This window comes from Chiloscyllium punctatum, chromosome 9, assembly GCF_047496795.1.
Source record: "Chiloscyllium punctatum isolate Juve2018m chromosome 9, sChiPun1.3, whole genome shotgun sequence".
In the NCBI taxonomy this organism is placed as follows: Eukaryota; Metazoa; Chordata; class Chondrichthyes; order Orectolobiformes; family Hemiscylliidae; genus Chiloscyllium; species Chiloscyllium punctatum.
Window position 1 is genome coordinate 121,336,869 of NC_092747.1, and position 21,096 is coordinate 121,357,964.

The 21,096-nt window shown below is 41.2% G+C and overlaps 1 protein-coding gene across 8 annotated transcripts in view; it reads left to right on the forward strand.

Moving 5' to 3' along the window:
* LOC140481647 (ETS-related transcription factor Elf-1-like) overlaps positions 1-21,096 on the forward strand; it is a 145,597-nt gene that overhangs the window by 93,739 nt on the left and 30,762 nt on the right. The window contains exon 1 of one of the 8 annotated variants that reach the window (XM_072578172.1): positions 18,684-18,813. The exons of the other annotated variants lie outside the window; for them this stretch is intronic. Coding sequence (XP_072434273.1) covers positions 18,708-18,813 — 106 coding nt within the window. The 5' untranslated portion in view covers positions 18,684-18,707. Of the gene's footprint in view, positions 1-18,683; positions 18,814-21,096 lie in introns of those variants that run through there. 8 annotated transcript variants of the gene reach the window in all.

Here is a 21,096-nt window from a genome sequence, read left to right on the forward strand (position 1 = left end):
CTGTACCTCTTATGCTCGCATCCAAATCATTTATGTAAATGACAAAAAGTAGAGGACCCAGCACCGATCCTTGTGGCACTCCACTGATCACAGGCCTCCAGTTGGAGAAACAACCCTCCACCACTACCCTCTGTCTTCTACCTTTTGAGCCAGTTCAGTATCCAAATGGCTAGTTTTCCCTGTATTCCATGAGATATAACCTTACTAATCAGTCTCCCATGGGGAACCTTGTCAGACACCTTACTGAAGTCCATATAGATCACATCTTCTGTTCTGCCCTCATCAATCCTTTGTTACTTCTGCAAAAAAACTCAACCAGTTTGTGAGACATGATTTCCCACACACAAAGCCATGTTGACTATCTCTAATCAGTCCTTGCCTTTCCAAATACATGCACATCCTGTCCCTCAGGATTCCCTCCAACAACTTGCCCACCACCTTCATCAGGCTCACCGGTCTATAGTTCTCTGGCTTGTCCTTACTGCCCTTCTTTAACAGTGGCACCACGTTTACCAACCTCCAGTCTTCCGGCACCTCACCTGTGACTATCAATGATATAAATATCTCAGCAAGAGGCCCAGCAATCACTTCTCCAGCTTCCAAGAGAGTTCTAGGTTATGCCTGATCAGGTCCTGGGGATTTATCCACCCTTATGCGTTTCAAGACATCCAGCACTTCCTCCCCTGTAATATGGACATTTGGCAAGGTGTCACCATCTATTTCTCTACTTTCTATATCTTCCATATCCTTTTCCACAGTAAATACTGATGCAAAGTACTTGTTTAGTATCTCCCCCATTTTCTGTGGCTCCACACAAAAGCCGCCTTGCTGATCTCTGAGGGGCCCTATTCTCTCCCTACTTACCCTTTTGTCCTTAATATATTTGTAAAAAACTCTTTGGATTCTCATTAACTCTATTTGCCAAAGCTATTTCATGTCCCCTTTTTGCCCTCCTGATTTTCCTCTTAAGTATACTCCTACTGCCTTTATACTCTTTTAAGGATTCACTCGGTCTATCCTGTCTGTACCTTACATATGCTTCCTTCTTTTTCTTAACCAAACCCTCAATTTCTTTAGTCATTCAGCATTCCCTACACCTACCAGCCTTTCCTTTCATCCTAACAGGAATATACTTTCTCTGGATTCTCATAATCTTATTTCTGAAGACTTCCAATTTTCCAGCCTACATGCGAACACCTGTCTCCAATCAGCTTTCGAAAGTTCTTGCCTAATACAGTCAAAATTAGCCTTTTTCCAATTTAGAACTTCAACTTTAAGATCTGGTCTATCCTTTTCCATCATTATTTTAAATCTAATAGAATTATGGTCGCTGGCCCAAAAGTGCTGCCCCACTGACACCTCAGTCACCTGCCCTGCCTTTGGTCCCAAGAGCAGGCCAAGTTTTGCGCCCTCTCTAGTAGGTACATCCACATACTGAATCAGAAAATTTTATTGTACGCACTTAACAAATTTTTCTCCATCTAAGCCCTTAACACTATGGCAGTCCCAGTCTATGTTCAGAAAGTTAAAATCGCCGACCATAACTACCCTATTATTCTTACAGATAGCTGAGCTCTCCTTACAAGATTGTTTCTCAATTTCCCTCTGACTATTAGGGGGGGGTTATAATACAATCCCAATAAGGTGATCATCCCTTTTCTTATTTCTCTATTCCACCCAAATAATTTCCCTGGATGTATATCCAGGAATATCCTCCCTCAGCACAGCTGTGATGCTATCCCTTATCAAAAACTCCACTCCCCCTCCTCTCTTGCCTCCCTTTCTATCCTTCCTATAGCATTTGTATCCTGGAACATTAAGCTGCCAGTCCTGTCCATCCTTGAGCCATGTTTCTGCTATGATATCCCAGTCCCATGTTCCTAACTATGCCCTGAGTTCATCTGCCTTCCCTGTTAGGCCCCTTGCATTGAAATAAATGCAGTTTAATTTATCTGTCCTACCTTGTCCCTGCCTGCCCTGACTGTTTGACTTGTTTCTGTTCTCAAATGTACCAGTCTCAGATTCCTCTCTGCGCCGCCCCCCCCCCACCTTACTAGTTTAAATCCTCCCGAGCAGCTCTTGCAAATTTTCCTGCCATTATATTAGTCCCTTTCCAATTTAAATGCAATCCGTCCTTCTTGTACAGGTCACTTCTATCCCAAAAGAGTTTCCAATGGTCCAAAAATATGAATCCTTCTCCCATACACCAGCTCCTCAGCCATGCATTCATCTGCTCTATCCTCCTAGTCCTGCCCTCACTAGCTTGTAGCACCAGGAGTAATCCAGATATTACTACTCTCGAGGACCTCCTTTTTAAATTCCTGCCTAACTCTCTGTAATCACCCTTCAAAATCTCAACTTTTTCACTTCCTGTGTTGCTAGTTCCAATGTGGACAATGACCTCTTGCTGGCCCCTCTCCCCCGTGAGAACATTCTGCACCCTTTCTGAGGCATCCTTGATCCTGGCACCAGGGAAGCAACACACCATTCTGCTTTTTCACTGCTGGCCACAGAAACGTCTGTCTGTACCTCCGACTACAGAATCCCCTAACGCAATTGATTTCTTGGAATCCGACATACCCCTCATTGCATTAGAGCCAGTCTCAATACCAGAAACTTGGTTGTTTGTGCTACGTTTCTCTGAGAATCCATCACCCCCTACATTTTCCAAAACAGCATACTTGCTTGAAATGGGGATAGCCACAGAAGGCTCCTGCACTAGCTGCCTACCTTTCTTACCTTTTCTGGAGTTAACCCATCTATGTGACTGTATCTGAGACTTTTCCCCCCTTCCTATAACTGCCACACATCACATACAGTTGCTGTTGCAAATTCCTCATTGCTTCTGTCTCTCCAACCGATCCATTCGATGTGATAAGATTCGCAACCAACAGTATTTATTGCAGCTATAATCCGCAGTAACCCTTCAACTCTTTTTAAACTCCCACATCTGACAAGAAGCTCATATCACTCTACTAAAGATCATTTTTGCTCCTTCACAATCTACAGACCCAGAAAATAACACCATCTTATTCCACTACAGAACACTGCCCCAGGTTAAATTAATTGTTATGGCTTATATTTTAAGTTTAATCAAGAGACATATTTCAAAAAGCATATAATCAAAAAAGAACCCACTCTACTCACTACTGCAGACGTTCTATAGGTCTCACTTAAAAACAATACACTTATCTGCTTCTGTGCTGTGAACTACGTCCAAACAGTTCCTCCAAGATCAGTGTGAATTTCACTGTTTGGAATGCGTCCGGGAAAATTAACAATGTCCAGCGATACATGAATTCAAACAGCAAAGGCAGTAACTGTGCAGGTTCCCTGCTGTGTCAGTTTCTTTCTTTCTTTCTCTCTCTCTCCTGCACTGACCTCACCATGTGTTTCCTTTGTCTGTTCTTCTCCCTTTTAAAACTGCTGTTGTTTTGACTTTTTTTTTCCAAAGTTTCAAAACAATGCAACAGCATTTAAAACAATAATTGCTGCTCCTGGAATTCGAGGAAATCACTTCCAACACCTCAAAGGAGTAGCTGTTACAGCCAGAATTTTTTCCTGTCCTCCATCTTAGATTACCCAGAATCCTTATCCAACTTCCAGAGGAAGTGGTGCGTGCAGGTACAGTTGCAACGTTTAAAAGACATTTCGGCAAGTACTTGAATAAGAAATGTTTGGAGGGATATGGGCATGTGCAGCCAGGTGGGACTACTTTAGTTTGGGATTATGGTTATTGGACTGTTTGGACTGAAGGGTCTGTTTCTGTGCTGTGAATCTAAAAGCAGTGAAAGTAAATATTATCCCAAATGTTGAGGCAAATTCTGATAGGCAGTAAGTGTATGGCACAAGTGTGAAATGTTGAATCTGTCTTTCAACGATAGATCAGAGGGAAAAAAATAACCCAACAATAGAGAAGAGCCATGGGTCTAATGAGAGAAATGTGCTGTACTTAATATATTCATCGAGATGTACAGCATGGAAACAGACCCTTCGGTCCAAACCTTCCATGCCAACCAGATATCCCAACCCAATCTAGTCCCATCTGCCAGCACCCGGCCCATATCCCTCCAAACCTTTCCTATTCATCTATCCATCCAAATGCCTTTTAAATGTTGCCATTGTACCAGCCTCCCACCACTTCCTCTGGCAGCTCATTCCATACACATACAACTGTCTGTGTGGAAAAGTTGCCCCTTAGGTCCCTTTTATATCTTTCTCCTCTCACCCTAAACCTATGCCCTCTAGTTCTGGACCCCCACCCAAGGGAAAAGATGTTGTCTATTTATCCTATCCATGCCCCTCATAATTTTGTAAACCTCTATAAGGTCACGCCTCGGCCTCTGACGCTCCAGGGAAAACAGCCTCTCCCTGTAGCTCAAATCCTCCAATGCTGGCAACATCCTTGTAAATCTTTTCTGAACCCTTTCAATTAAAAAAACTGGAGCAATCGATGAAGTGAAAAAGTCTAAAAAGAAATTCTCTTGGTATTGAAGATCCACATCAGAGAATATGCTGCAGAGATAATGCACACACTGATTGTGCTCTTCAAAAATTGCTAGATACTGAAGTATACTTCATGAATGAGCAGGTACTGAATGTAACACTTAAAAGGAGAAGGTAAGAAAACACCAAGCCAGCTAGTCTAATATTCGTTGAGGAAAATGTTATTATTGGTTTTGAAGAAATGTATTAACTTTCGACAACAAAGGTCAGTGAGCTGTGTCGATTGTGTCTTGGGCTTCACTTGAGGCAGTGGAGGCAGTGGATTGAAGGTTTCTGGAATGGTTTCTGGATGAGATGTTGAGTAAATTGGGTCTTTATTATGAAGTTGAGAATGATGAGAGGTGCTCCCATTAAAATAAAAACAGTTGAGGGGATTTAACAGAGCAGAGACCTGGTTTTGCTTGACTGGCGAAACTAGAACTAGGGTCTTAGTCTGAAAATAAGGAGTCGGTCATTAGGGCACAGTTGGAGAGAAAGAATCTTAGGAATTTTTGATCACCAAGAGCTGTGGATCCTCAATAGTTGAGCATGTGCAAGAGGTTAAAGGATTGGAAGGAACCGGGGGAAATGGTGATCTGGTAGAAAAGTGGAGTTGACGTAAAGGTTCAGCCATGATCTTGTTGAGTGGTGGAGTAGTTTCAAGGAGCGCATATGGCCTTCCTCTGCTGTTTCTTTCTTTCTTGTATCATCTCCATTTAACCCTTTCCCCAACGTTGAGACGTGAAACTCTACTTAACACAAATGTTGCAACCTCATTCTTGTAATAACTCCAGTGTATGAGCTTCAACAGCAGTTAGAGGGTTGTCAAAATTCTCTCCCTCAATGTCAAAATGTATTGCCATTTTTTTGGAATGGCCTTAAGGCTAATTTTGACATTGACGGTAAATTCAAGACCAAGAAGAGACAGAGTGTCTATTGTGTCTACTGTATCGAATCATAATAACACATTTGGTCACCCATCAACTTCTAAACTCAAGGGAAAGCAAAGCAATTTTATGTATTGTTCCCATTTATTAATTAAGTCCTGGTATAATTCTAGCTAATAGGCTTCAAAGATGAGAGAGACATCTTGAGGTGCCATGCTTAGAGCTAAATGCAACAGTCCAGATGAGGCCTGACCAAGACTTCCTCCTCTTTTATATTTCTGCTGTCTTGAGATAACGAACAGCATTGATTTTTGCCACTGTGCTCAAGGTTTTAGCCATTAATGAGCTTGAATACCCAAATGACTCGGGCAGCCTCTCTACAATTCGGAGTCTCAAAAATACAACAACAGCTGTGGTGCTGTTTTCTAAAGGATAAGATCTCCAATCATTTTTATTGACTCTTCACTGTGATCTTTGTTTGTTTGTTTGTTTGTTTGTTTAGAAAGAAACTTTATCCAGGCAAACCATCAAAGTGGGGTAGGGTAGGTGACAGTGTGTAGAATGTATTGGGGAAACCATTTATTGTTATTCATTATTAAAATGAACCCTTCCTGCCCATCATAAAGTTGATTTTATTCATAGATTTATCATTGAAATCATTTATTCTTAGATTTACCCAAATAAGCCAACTGGATGCAAACAGTCCTCAAATTACAGATCGTTTTCCTATAAAGCACATTTATTAAATGTGATTTGGCTGTAACGCAATTAGTGAATTGCAGACATATATAAGTGAACTCCTGTTTGCTGTTACGCGATTCCATCTCCAGCACTTACCTGAACAACAAAACCCAGCCTCAGGATCCTCTGTCTGTAAAATGCAAATTCAGTGTGTTCAACTAAAGCAGGAATGCAATCAGCTCAGCAAGTCTTGGATCTGAGCCTGAAACAGGGGATTGGTGTTTACATTTAGAAGGAACTTTACTTCAAACTGGGGGAAGAATCTTGGGGAGGGCTGGAATTCTGTGTTGGGATCACATGGTCAATCAGTTCACACGCTTTCTGGTGAAGAGCTTGGTGAAAGGTTCAGTGCTGTGGTCAGTGATTGTATTGTTACATCGTTAAATTTACTGTGTTATTACACTATGATTTAAAGATTTACTTAGTCGGTGTTATCATTTGTATAGGCTAATTACTGTAGTTGTTTTGATGTTTACTGATATATATGCTGATAATAGTCTGTGCTATCGTTTGTGTTAGGCTAATTGCTATAGTTGTTTTGATGTTTACTGATGTATTTGGTGGTTTGCCTTAACCCTGTTTTTCCCTTGGGCCACGTTATTTATATTGTGATTTTCTATAACATGGTGTTGGTCAGGAACACAGTTACCACATTATAGGAGAACTACCTGTATAGCCATCTAGTATACTTCTAAACTATTTCCACTCTTCTGCCTACTCTTGGACCATTGACAGTGTACCATGGTAACAGAGTTACAAGACTACAGCGATGTCTAAAGACTACTCCCCTCCCAGTAGAACACTGGATTCAGACCTGTCCCTCTTCATTGTTTTAAGAAACAGGTTTTAGTCTGTAAGGACCTGATTCAAGTCGGTATGGGTATGAAATCTGTCCAGTTGTCTAACAAATCTACTGCTCGTTCTGTGTTTGAGAGGCCAGTATGTGACTGTGGTCCCTGCTGCCATCCGTTAAAGACTTGAAGTCATTTGGGTGAGCTGGGGAACAAAAAAAAAATCACCTTTTCAGTCCCATTTTCAAAATGACCAAAAATGAAAATAGCTGTAATCATAATAACAAATAAGATGTAAGGTGACTGTGACAAAGGCATACTGTCATACCTGACATTTCTTGACTTGTCTATGCCTGTTGACCACAGGACCTCTGCTTTTCTGCTGACATTCCAGCTGTCTAGCTGGTTCCGTTTTTACGTAATCCTAGATAGTGTATCACTTGCATTGTCATCTCCTCTTGCTGCTGCACCATTACCCCTGAGCGTTACCCAATGGTCTGGTCTTAGCCCCTCCTATTTCTCACCTACATTTTACCCCATGGTGACATTATCCAAAAAGAGGCTCAGTTTTCATAGATATGCTGACAACTCCTAGCTCGACCTTACCACCACCTCTCGACTCCTCGACTGTTGAGGACTGACAGTGAGCAGAAACTTTCTTAATTAACTTTTGGGAAGTCCAAAGCCATTGTTTTTATCCCTCCATTTTCAAGCTTCTGATTATATTCCTTACCTGACAACAATCTGAGCCTAAACAGACTGTTTCCAGTCTTGGGTGTGATATTTGACACTGACCTCGGCTTCTGACCACACATTCATGCCATTACAATTTCCACCTCTGTGACATTGCTATATTTTGTTCTGTATCCCTCATCCATGCCTTGGCTGCCTCTACAACCAATGCACTCCTGGCTTATCTCCTGCATTTCACCCTCCATAAACCTGAGGAGGTCATCCAAACTTCTGTCTCTATCTTTCAACAAGTTTCATTCGTCACTATATGTTCACTGACGTTCATGGACCCCCGAGTCAAGCAAGGGCTTGGTTTTAGAATCCTCATCCTCTTTTTCAAATCCCTGTATGGCTTCACCGTTTCCTTCCAGCACCACAACTCTCTGAGAGACCTGTGCTCTTCAAATTCTGGGGTCTTGTGCATTCACAATTTCTGGAATTCTTTCTCTATAACCTCTCCATTACTCTCCTTTAGAATGCTGTTTAAAATGTCCCTCATTGACCAAGCTTCTGATAATCCCTAATATCTGCTAACATGGCTTGGTCTGATATTTTGTTTCATAATGCTCTTTGGGTCATTTTGTCATTTGATGTTTTTGGGACACCTTTTTATAACATTAACAATGTTATATATAACATTGTTAAACTTTATCCTACACACTATTATTCCTGTACCTTTATTATTTTTATTCCCTGTCCCCTTTGCTCTGTCTGCCTTAAAAGCTATTTTAACTAAGAGCATGAAGAGTTGAAACGTTAACTCTCTATTTCTCTCTGTATAAATGGATGCCTAATCTATGTATTTCTAGCATTTTCTAACATTATCCAAAAAGAACTGTGATAGATTGTGGGAGAAAAAATACTTTTGGGTTTTGACTGACTCCCCTTAACTTTATAAACCAATTTCAAAAACTTTGGCAACTGAAGACTTTAATGTGTTGCTGTACGGTTAATTATTTAGCATTATTTCTAACTAAGGTTTCCTTCAACCCATCTTTGCCTCATAACTTAATATCCATTTAACTCTCTACATACCTATGCCTTGTGATAAAAAGCTAGTAAAGATGTCTTGCTCCAATTATACTGGACACTGGTAAGGCTGCACCTGGAATATGGAGGGCAGTTTTGGTCTCCTTATCTGAGGAAGGATGTTCTTTCTGTACAGGGAGTGCAAGAAGTTTTACCAAATTGCTTTCTGGGATAAGAGATTGAGTCAGTTGTGTTTGCTGGAGTTTAGAATAATGAAGGGGGGTGTTGGGTTTCTCTTAGAAACCTATAAAATTCTGAAAGGACTGAACGAAGTAGATGCAGCAAGGATGTTCTTGATGGCAGGGCAGTCGAGAACTCTGGTTTTAGTTTAAGAGGTACACCTTTTAGGACTGAAATGAGGAGAAATGACTTCACCCAGAGAGTAGTGAGCCTGTGGAATTCACTGCTTCAGAGTGGTTGAGGCTAAAATATAAATGTGTTTTTAAGAATGGGGTAAATATAGTTCTTGTGGCCAAGGAGATCAAGGCATATTGGTTTGGGGGAGGGCAAGATTAAGGTTTTGAGCTTGATGATCAGCCACGATCATTTTGAAAGATCAGGCAGTTCGAGGGGCCAAATGGAACTATTCCTGTTCTTGTCTGTTTTTTAAATGCACATTGTCACTGGGTCAGCAATGGCCGATTATCCTTGTTTGGGAAGATTGCAACGTGCTTACCCCGGTTGTGAGGGACAGTACAACATTGCATAAACCAGCATTGCAATAAATCCTCTCGCTGATTTGTTTAGAGAGAGATGTGAGTGTATCATGAATAATAAAGGAAGAAGTTTGAAACCACTTGTAAAAGTAGGAGGTGTCGAGATTCTTATTGTCGTACAGTCCATTCAAGTGAATGAAGATAAATCAATTAAGTAGTGAAAGAATTTTTAACTTGTGCCAACATTTGGCTTTATCAACTCATAATTGATTGCTAAAGCAGTAAACTATGCCTGTGGTCAATGTGGGGAGTGATGCTCCGCATTTGGTATACTTAATGATCCAATTGCAGCTGTTCAAGAAAATTTACACTGGAGTTTATTTGCTTTTGTCTATTTCTCTGGATTTAATGACCTGTAGATGGATCAGTGACCTTCAATATTTTCTCTAAGTTTTGTAGATCTGAAAATCCTCTTTAAGATCGGGATGAACGACGCTCGATGAGTGTTTTTATTTCCCAGGTGGAACGTCTCCACTGACTTCTTTCAAAATCTGCCATATTGACCCTTGCTAATGCAGCAAGCTTTATATTAATCAGCACCTTATACAGCCAGGACAGCACTACTTCATCAAACGTACTTGATAAGCAGGAGGTACGCATTACTACAGGGAAACCCTGACCAAGCGAAGCTTTGAGATGTCAACATCCCTCAAAATGTCAGTGCAACAACATCACATCACAATGTAAAAACACACAGTCAGTAGCAGAAATCTAATGCAGGGGGTATACACTTTATTTTGAGCATAAATACTCAGACAGCATGGTATCAGCAGTATAGAATTTTTGCCAGTTTATTAAGAGTGCAGGTTGATAAAGTGCCATTTAAAACAAAATTTGCTGTATCCGTCAAAGTTTGGCTCAATCTCACTTTCTGCACCCCCCACCCCCCGCCGCAACTGTTGCATCTCCCTGTACTATCTTGTCACATTTCTGTTTCGATATTAAAGGTGTTATATAAGTGCACATCATTTCTGTCATCCAGTGGCGTGTTCATCAGATTAATCAAATTAAAGTAGTGATTCATTCTGTTCCCTAGTTCAGTTATTGAACCCATCCCATCCAAGTCCTTATTCTAAGTTACATTGGAACATTGAGTTTAGGAGTAGGAGCCATTTGTCCATTTCAGTCTCTTGCACCATTCCATTCGGCTGTGATCGGAATCTGTAAATCCTTTCTCTGGGACTTTGGGGTTGAGAGAAAAACTGGTAAAAATGAGCTAGAAAACATTAAGACAGTAATTGAACTCATTGGACCTGAAAGTAGCCAAACTCTCAGGAATGTAGAAATCTATGTCTGATAGCAGGGTCCAACTACCACATCCAGAAAAGCCCGTCTAATTATCTGGACATTAACGTTCATCATCTGGAATATATAGCTCATGAGACCTTCAACTGTTCTACATAGGACAAGACCTCTTAACTATAGGGATTGCTGCAATATAGACTTAAACCTTAAATTTGTTGTATAATGAGGCGATTTCAACCCTGCCACTACCATCCTGTCCAAATCAGAGGTTAACATTGCAACTCAGCTTTGAAGAGTCATCTAGTGTTGAAACATTTTCTGGCGCCTGGAGGAAGAACGCCTCATCTTCCGCCTTGGAACACTTCAACCCCAGGGCATCAATGTGGACTTCAACAGTTTCCTCATTTCCCCTTCCCCCACCTCACCCTAGTTCTAAAATTCCAGCTCAGCACTGTCCTCATGACTTGTCCGGACTTGTCCTACCTGCCTACCTCCTTTTCCACCTATCCACTCCACCCTCTCCTCCCTGACCTATCACCTTCATCCCCTCCCCCACTCACTCATTGTACTCTATGCTACTTTCTCCCCACCCCCACCCTCCTCTAGCTTATCTCTCCACGCTTCAGGCTCACTGCCTTTATTCCTGATGAAGGGCTTTTGCCCGAAACGTCGATTTCGAAGCTCCTTGGATGCTGCCTGAACTGCTGTGCTCTTCCAGCACCACTAATCCAGAATCTGGTTTCCAGCATCTGCAGTCATTGTTTTCACCTCTCGTGTTGAAACATTAGCTTGCTCTCTCTCTGTGGGTTCTGTCTGACCTGTTGTCATCTCCAGCATTTGTTGTTTTCAATACAAATTCCAGCATCTGCAGTAATCTTTTCCTACTTTGGATTTAATCGACTGCCATGTCTCTTGGAGGAATGCCTATCCTGAAGATATTTTGCTCTTACCTCTGACAGCAATTCTGGTTGTCTCTTTCACTGTGTGCGTCTTTGTTGCTTTCCATTTCACTGCTGGTGTACAACAAGGTGTTTGCCAAAACTGGCTTCCACACTCATGTTTCCTTTCTCAGCAACCGGCCACAACGCCGACTTACCTCGGCTCTAATGGAGAGTCATCTAGACTCAAAACATTAGCTTGCTGTCTCTCTGTGGATGCTGCCTGACCCACTGTGATCTCCAGCGTTTGTTATTTTCAGTTAACATTGAAACTCTGACTGTCAAAACTCTGTAAAACTGGATTGTCACCCTTGTGGTTCAACAACCAGGATTCCACCCGTTGAAACCTATCGTGATCTCAAAAGGATATTAACAAATGCAGAGTATTAGTAACAAGATTGCTACCACCAACTAAAAATCCTCATGGAAAAGTACCCTGGGAGGTGCATTTCAGTGGACCTTCCATGAGGATTTCAGGCAGATATTTGAAGAGAAACTGCTGTCTCCAATTGTTACTCTGTTTTTTAAAAAAAGTTAACACCTGGTTCCTGTGGAAACAGCTAGAGAGAAAAGTTATCAAGGGACTGAAAATTTCAATAACTGCAACGTTTCTACAACTGAGACCATCCAAGAAACCGGTGATGAACAACTTCAGGCTCAAGTTAAAACCTTGTGTCTCAAAAAAAAAAGTCCACATCAAAAAATATCTAAATTATTTTGGTCACCCACTCCCCTTTAACTGTGAACTTTGTGTATGTGGTGTAAGGTTCAAGTTACTGTTTGAAAGTTACATGCTAGACACTTTCTGTTTATTTTTTCTCAAATGTATAGCAATAAATTGTCATTTTTTGACTCAGGAATTATTGATAATTGACTCCTTATTGCTCATAGTGGAAATAGTTAACTTTTTATTTAAACTATTTAATTTGGAGAGAGGTTTTTCCTCATGCAAAAATAACTTGAACCTTTGTTCTAATAAATGTAGGAGGTTGAACTGACGATAGCTAATGGACCCCATCTCACCTCATCATAATACTCTTCAACAAAGAGGTTTTGAACACTGATCAATGACCCAAAACTCTCACTTGTTGCTTTGAAATGGAACTTTCTGTCACCTTGTATTCTTAGAACCCAGCAGAGTAAGAAGCGTCTCTTGATTCTTAAGCTCAGTACAAGCAAGAAATTCACAATAAAATTATTTTGAGGGTTGAGCTTTGAATCGAGCTGCAGCAAAATGGTAGCTGCACTAAAGTTTGCCATGAAAGCAACTCAGTTCTCCTATGATCATTCAGTTGGGGTTGGGGGGGCAGGAAGAAGTACATGTTTGCACCTTGTTGATAAGCCTAATGTGGGTTTCTAATTTGCTGTTGTTGTTTTGACTGTAAGCAACTTATGGTTCAAACATCTGTGAGTTATCTTGTAGATTTGTAGGAAGTACCAGCTGTAAGTGGGGTTTCTGTTAACTACCTCAATCAAACACATTTTTTTTAAACAAAGTAAATAAGTGAGGATTGATTACTCCAGACAGTCGTGGATTACTTTTGTCTTCATTGCTTTGGTAGTATGATTGTTTGACAAAGCTAACTTGATTTCACAAGAAATGTCACGTAGGCATTTATTTACTTTTACTTCGATTATACCAGAAATCCTGGAAAGTTCTGTGCCTTAATATATGTCACTTCATTGTTTCTCATTATTTGTTTCTGGTCCAGCTGAGACTGTATTGTCCCTGTATATGAATTGTTTTCTCCTAGTTGGATAGTCAATAGCATATATTTAACTATAGTTTACAAACTGGAATTATTGGTGAAAAGGGGACAATCCCAGTAAGGTCTCTGCTGATGGTAAAAGTCATTGGATGTCATATTCTAAAATACAGTAACAATAGCATGCACTTACATAGCAACATAAATGTAGAAGAACATCTTAAAGTGCTTTTATAGGAATATTGTCAAACAAAGCTTGATTGTATCACTTCAGACATTAATGCAGGTACATCCATGTTTGGTCAAAGTTATGATTTCGAAGAGAGTGTCTATAGAAGAAGGCAGAAAGGAAAGTTAGAGATGTTGAGAGGAAACTCTCAAGCTTAGGATCTAGGCAGCTGGCTAATTATGGTAGAGTGATTAAAATGTAATAGGTTGGTTTTGGAGGAAAAACTGATATGTTAAGGTTCTTGGGAATAGAGAAAGTTGGAGAGAAAGGTGAGTAAAGCTAGACAGCAACTACACCTAAGTAGACAAATTAACCCTGCGACACTTATGCTTATCTTCTAGGTAGAAAGTTGTTATGAATTCAAACTTTTTTTCTGACATTTAATTGGTTATTTCTGGCAGACCCTTTCAGACCGAGGGGACGAGAACCCCTGCCTGGAATGCCTCCTGGGTCAATTGTTAATTCGCTTCATTCCTCATCTGTGGCAGATGAAGACATGGTGCCAACATCCCTAATAACCTTGGCATCTTCCAGCTATTCTTCCTCTATGCTGTTGACCCTGCTGTCTGCCTGGCATCCAATGGCTGTTACCTGCACTTAAACATGGAGAAGAAGACCAATGTTACCTTCACTTCCCATTGAACTGCTCACTTAACCCCACACTCCCTCCCTCCTGATTCCATCCCCTTCCGAGCCGCTGCCTAGCTTGGATTAAGTTACCTGAGTTGCCAAGAATTTCACCTTGAGCTAAGTTTCTTACCCCTCGTACTTCTCCATCATGAAGATGTGTCGATAGTCTATAACCTCGCCCTGTAACCCCCTCACCTTCCCGAGCCCATCTGCTGTTTGCACTTCATCCATGTCTTTGTCACTTGCAGATGTGACTAGTTTCATGCTCAGCTAACCGGCTTCTTGTCCTCCACCTTCCCATAAATCTCAGTTCCTGGAGAGAAAGGAAAGGTCTCCAAACCAAGCACCCAATTGCAGAGCTGAAGAAGTAGATATTTAAACGAAACAGGAACAGAAAGCTCGTGATCGACATCAGGTTAATAAGAAGCTACGAAATAAAACTAACTTCACAGTGCAAAGGAGAACTCAGAAAGGAAATGAGCAAAGAGAAAGTATGAGAAGAAAATTAGAATCACTAATTAGAAAAATCTTGATATAATAAAGGTTAAAAGGATAGTCAAAAGAACTGACTGGACTGATTAAGATACTAAAAGTAAATCTTATTGAGGTTAAGGTGAAGTTGTTTGTGCTTTGTCCGTGAATGCTTCTTCAGTCATGTAGAACGAAGCCAAACAATTGGACGTGATATTTTTGTTTTGTAAAATTTGTAGTTGTAGCAGCATTTGAAATATGAAAGTCATCCAGTCCAGATTAAATGGATCGTAGGTTTCTGAAGGGGATAAGTTTGGACCTAATGTGGACTTTGGTCCAAATCATTCAAGCATGCTTTGATATGTGAATAGTGCAAGGAACAGAGAGTTGCAAAGGTTATACCCTTGTTCACAAAGGCAGAGAGAGGGAAGCCAAGTGATTACCCATCATACATTGTTCTTTCCTTGAACTGGTTTCCTGGACGCTGAGTCAGAGGGTTGAGAGTCTTTGGAACGCATTGCCACAGAGAGTTGTGGGGGCAGAATCTTTGTGTATATTTAAGGCTGCGATAGATTCTTGATCGAGGGTTATGGGGATAGGGCAGTAAAGTGAACATGAATGTCAGATCAGCCATGAACCAGAGCAGGTTTGAGGGGCCGAATGACTTACTATTCCTATTTCTGATAGTCGTATAATGATATGTTCAATTTGTCTACTGCCTGTCTTCCATCTCTGTACACCCTGTATGGAGCAAAGTCCACTGCAAATATTCTCTAGGTCAATTAAGGGAGAAACCCGAAGCATTCACTGATTGGCAGGCTTTGACCATGATGAAAGTAGTCCTTGCTAAGTAGTCTTAGGACAAACCAGGAACCCTGTACAGCCAACATCCCTCACTGGAGTCACAATGCAAAGCCATGATCTCACACACACACACACACCTACCTACACATTACTGAGGAGTGCACCTCTACAGACTAAATAGCACAGCAATCACTTTAAACACTGAAATGAGCAGACAATTGCTTTACTCGGGGGATTTGTATTCATTGTGTAAAAGTAAGTGGAGCAGATAGGCAGGGGGCAGAGTACTCTCCACTAGCTGGTAGCTTGATAACCAGAGAATGTGGACGTTAAATAATTGGCATTAAATAAGATGAACTTTAAATTCAGCAAACTGCCTGTAATGGTGGTGGAAGCAGATTCGGTAGTAACTTTTTAAAAGGAAGTTCGATTGTTTATAAAAACACTTCTGTATGGCCATGGTGACAAAACAAGGGAGTACATTCAATTGGTAACATTTGAGCACCAATACAGTCACAATGGTGTGATGTGACTCGACAATGGCTTTATTTTGCCTGTTTTTTGTTGATGAGAGGTTGAGAAAGAGATGCTGAGCGGTCTGCTCCAGGCCAATAAAGTAACCAGCCTGTGAGGCCTTTGGGGTGTTTTTAAGTTGGAACAATAGAAGCAGCATGAATGGGTGGTGTCAGGCTCCCACAGAACTAGGGTTTTAGTTTAGTTTTCACAGTTGTTGGGATTTTGAAGTTGATTATGGAAGCTACCATACCTCCCCCTCTACTGGTGTTTTATCTTGGTGTTCTTTTCCTCCTGGACTGGAGAAACGGCCTATGCAAGACCATCTATTTTACTGAATTTGCCCTTGCTAAGAGTGTGTTTATGGGATGTTACTATATTGGAGCAGTTGTTGTTTAATAATCTATGATTCTGCCAAGTTTTCCATTTGAGTTAAAGTTATATTAATCTTTTCTTTGAACTTTAAAGAGTAAGAATAAAGTTTTGCTTAAATCCAAGTAGTGTAACCAATCAAATTACATCTGGAACACTTGCCTTTAAATAGGAAAAGTTAGGGTGCAGGTTATCTCCTGGATATACTTGAAGGGGGCTTGGTCTGGTTCATAACAGTGAATGGCTTTGTTCTGTCCTTGCTACTTCTAGTTGACTGTGTGTGTATGCGCGCACACGTACGCACTATTTCTACTGAAAATCTTTGTGATATTGAACTTGCTGCCCGGTTTAGCATTTTCTTGCTCATCCTTTTGAGACACAGATGACTGCACCTGGAAGATTTTGCTGCAAAGAAGACAAGATTTTGCAGTGGGGTTTCTGAGTAAGGTCCCCACTCCTTGCTGTCACATGTGGTTGCCTTCGAAGGATATCACATTTTTTGTAAATTAGGTTGCTCTATAGATTTGAGTCACTATCAGAACTCGTCCTAAGTTTTGCCTTCAGGGTGTGTGTGTCATGCTCCCTCTGACCACCATGGGAGTGCATGCCAGACCCATGCTCTCCACAGAAGCTTCACTTTGCCATGTTGAGTGTCTGACATTCAGGTGATGTGACAGTCTCAATATGGCATTGATGCCAGCTCCGGTGTTTGGCACAGCATGTTTTCCTGCCATCTGATCATTAAGCAGGCACCTCAAAATGAAAACGTTTGGCTCCTTGTTGTGAAACTGGGAGGTAGCGCAAATCCTGAATCTGTGGAACGGAACTACTGCCCTCTAAATAGTCAGTCTGGCTTTGGCTCGATAATGAATTATTCATTTATTCAGAAAAGCATTTTCTAGCTGCATGCAAAGTAGTTTGGAACCTTTTTAACTGTCATTATAAACTGGTAAGAGTTGAATCTTATCTTTGTACTGAGGTGGACATACCTTACCACCTCATCTCATGGAAAACAATTACATGCTGTTGATGCCAGAATCTGAAGTGACCAGTTGTGTCAAACAATGCTGCTGCAAAATTGAGATGGCTTCTAGTTTATTCTAAAGAAGTAATGATGGAAATTTTCAATCTCCTGTTAACTGATTCGAGGCGTAGAGAAATGAAACAGCTTGTCAGCTTGTGGAATAGATTTGGATGTTTCTTCCACCATCTCTTTCATTTATTTCCTTGTTGAATGTAATGGATTCAAAGCATTGTCTTTTGTTTCCTACTTCAGAACCCTGCAATACCATAGGATTGAACAGCTGCAGAATAAAATTCACATTTGGATTATTTGCAATAAGTGACCTGTATTCACATGTTGCTTCTACACTAGGGTGAATCAGAGTCCTAAAGCACAGAAACAGACCCTGGTTCAATTAAAGCCACACTGACCATGTTCCCAAACCAAACTAGTCCTGGTTTCCTGCATTTGGCCTCTTTCCCTCCAAACCTTTTCCATGGTCATGTACCTGTCCAAATGTCTATTCAGTGTTGTAACTGTATCTGCAACCACCACTTCCTCTGGCAGTTCATTCCACACACTAAGTATCTCTGTGTTTGAAACAAAAGGTAGCTCCCGTGTCCTTTTAAAATCTTTCTCCTCCTGCCTTTAAAAATATGCCCCCTAGTTTTGTACTCCCCCACTCTAAGAAAAGACCCTTTCTATGCACCTTATCTATGCCCCTCAGGATTTTATAAGGTTTCTTATTAAATGGTTGTTCTTAAGCTTCACAAAGGACATCAGTGCTCCCACACGTTTTCCTCTGATTTAACAAAGCTCTGCCACTAGTTCCACTTTGAGTTCAATTCAGCACATTCACAGAAAAGGAATTCTGAGAGCTGGAGAAGAAAAAAGCTTCAACTGGAACATTTTTGAAACACTGGTCATGTGGATTGTTTCAGGCGAGAATATGACCCCTTTATTTCCCCAAGACTTTTTTTTCTCTCGCATGTACGAGTAGAAACAGCAAATGTAGTCCTTGCTTGGGGAGTTTGCCAACATTTACTGCTCAAATGTCATGCTAAATTCTTAATGGGGCTGGCTTAGATTCGTAACTTTCTGACTCACCAAAAATACAAGCAGTTGTCAAAATCATTTTAGATCATAGCTGCAGGAGTAAGTGTTGGAAAAAAAGGAATTTGCTCAACAGATCAAAAAGAAAACCAATCGCTGGAAACGCTCAATAGGTCTGGCAGCATCTGTGGAGAGAAAGCCGAGTTTATGTTTCAGGTTCATTGGCTCCTCTTTCATAACTGGTTTTAGCTAAGAAAAGGTTGGCATGTGTGCATGTTCCAAACTAAAATCAGTATTGATTAAAGGGCACTAGACCCAAATATTAACTCTGCTTTCTCTCCACAGATACTGTCTGACCTGCTATGTTTCCCCAGCAGCTTCTGATTTCCAGCATCTCTACATTTTATTTCTGCTCACCAGTTCCTTTTGGCACAACTCAGCCCCATCTCTCCCACAAAGCTAAATCTGGTATTATCACACACCGTGTTAATGTACGTATTGTCAAATGTCACTGAACTACCCTGGTGTGGACCAAGTTTAGCCTTTGGAGGATTCAGTTTACTATGTGGAGTTGAAAGATGCAGTTGCTGAGCAAAATCTACAACCGGTAACTACACTTTAGAAGTGAAGAGGTATTCTGCTCTCTCAGGTCTGTTCAGAATAAAGACAAAACAATTACAGATGCTGGAATCCAAAGTAGACAAGCAGGAAGCTGGAAGAGCACAGCAAGACAGGCAGCATCCAGTGGTGGAGAAGTCGACATTTTGGGTGTAACCCTTCTTCAGGAATCCCGAAAAATCGACTTTTCCACCTCTTGATGGTGCCTGGTTTGCTGTGTTCTCCCAGTCTCCTGCTTGTCTACTCTGTTCAGAGTAAAGGCAGTACTATCTGAGTGAGATGTATTTACACTTGAGGAATATGCTTTCAGGTTTTGCTGTGCACTGCTAGCAGTGGGGTGGCATGTTGGGTCAGTGGTCAGCACTGCTGCCTGACAGCGTCAGGGACCTGGGTTCAGTTCCACCCTCGGGTGACTGTCCGTGTGGAGTTTGCACATTCACCCCGTGTCTGCCTGGGCTTCCTCTGGGTGCTCCAGTTTCCTCCCACAGTTCAAAGATGTGCAGGTTAGGTGGATTGACAAAGCTAAATTGTCCGTAGTGCCCAGGGATGTGTAGGCTAGGTGGATTAGCCATGGGAAATGTAGGATTACAGGGATGGGGAAGGGGGTGGGTAAGGGTGGAATGTCTTTGGAGGGTCAGTGTGACTTGATGGGCCGAATGGCCTGCTTCCACACTGTAGGGACTCTATGATTTTGTCCTTTTATCTCCTGATTTCTTTCATCATTATTACTTGACTGCGGTGTTAAACAGGTATTCATGGAAGGTAAATGTTCAGAGTCTTGGGTGACACTTGGCAGGAGTGTGGAATGGAGAGACTGATTAGAGACGCTCAGTGCTTTTGATGTTCCAGTTCGATGACATGACTGACTGGGAAATCAGGAGAATCGTTGCTGTGATCTACCATGTGTTATTCTGTGCCAGGATCCACGTCTGGAATGTATCAAAGTGTACTGCCCCCACTCCCCCACTTCCTCTGTTTCTTTTTCTCTTTTTCTCTCTCTCTCTCTCTCTCTCTCTCTCTCTCTCTCTCTCTCTCTCTCTCTCTCTCTCTCTCTCTCTCCTGTCTGCCTAGCAGTGGGGAAAACTTTGGCATATCATTACATTGCTCTGTGTACTTATGAATCTGGCAGTTCCACTCTTTGACGTTTATTATTAAATATCAAATCAGTAAGGAGCATCTGTAACAACAGATGTTGCACAAAGTTTACCCAGATGGTGATTGCTGGGAGGATTTTAAAAACTGACCAGCTGGTGATGGATTTTTGGTAACAACTCATGGGTTTTGCATATTCTAATAAAAGCAACTACTATTAACTGCTGTATTTGAACACCAAATGTACTTAAGTTCTATTAATTCAAAATGTCTAACTCATTTTTAAAAAACACAGTAAAATAACTGGGTTAACAGACGTGAACTGTTTAACGTATTTCATGTATCTGTGTCACTTCCTGAGGAGAACAATAGTGGAGGTGCACACCCCTAACAGAGAGTTATTGAATTCTAACCAGTAGCTTCAAAACAGAACTGACTCCATTCTAAAAATTACTGATGACTTCAGAACAGCCCTAAGTATTTAACCCGCTGTATTGAAAAGCTGATCAGTCATCCATTTTATCCGTCGTTGGTACACCAGTTGGGTAAATCATGGCTGTTCTGTGCACTATTCCCTTTACTCACCTTAGCTCCCTTGTCTTTACCCAACAAAACTCTATTGACTGCAGTGAAAACAACAAATGCTGGAGATCACAGCGGGTCAGGCAGCATCCACGGAGAGAGATCAAGCTAATTTTTCAAGTCTAGATGACTCTACTTCAGAGCTGATGCGAAGTGTGAGGGGAGCAGCATTTATGCATTTGTTTTCAATACATGTTGCAGTGGTCTACAGTAATTTACTCTACTGGCTGCAGCTTTGCAAAAGGTTTACATGCAACTTTCAATAGTTGTTCAGATGTTGCAAAACATTTGACTTCTTTAAAGAAGCAAAAGGGTATGAGATGTTGTAGTCCTCTGGTTTTTAAAATGGATTAAGTGCAAATTGATCCCTTTACTATTGAATGTATGAGTTGTGTCTGAATGGAAAGAACGTACCTCCAACTCTGACCCTCTGGTGAAGTACTGAAGGGGAATGCTGAG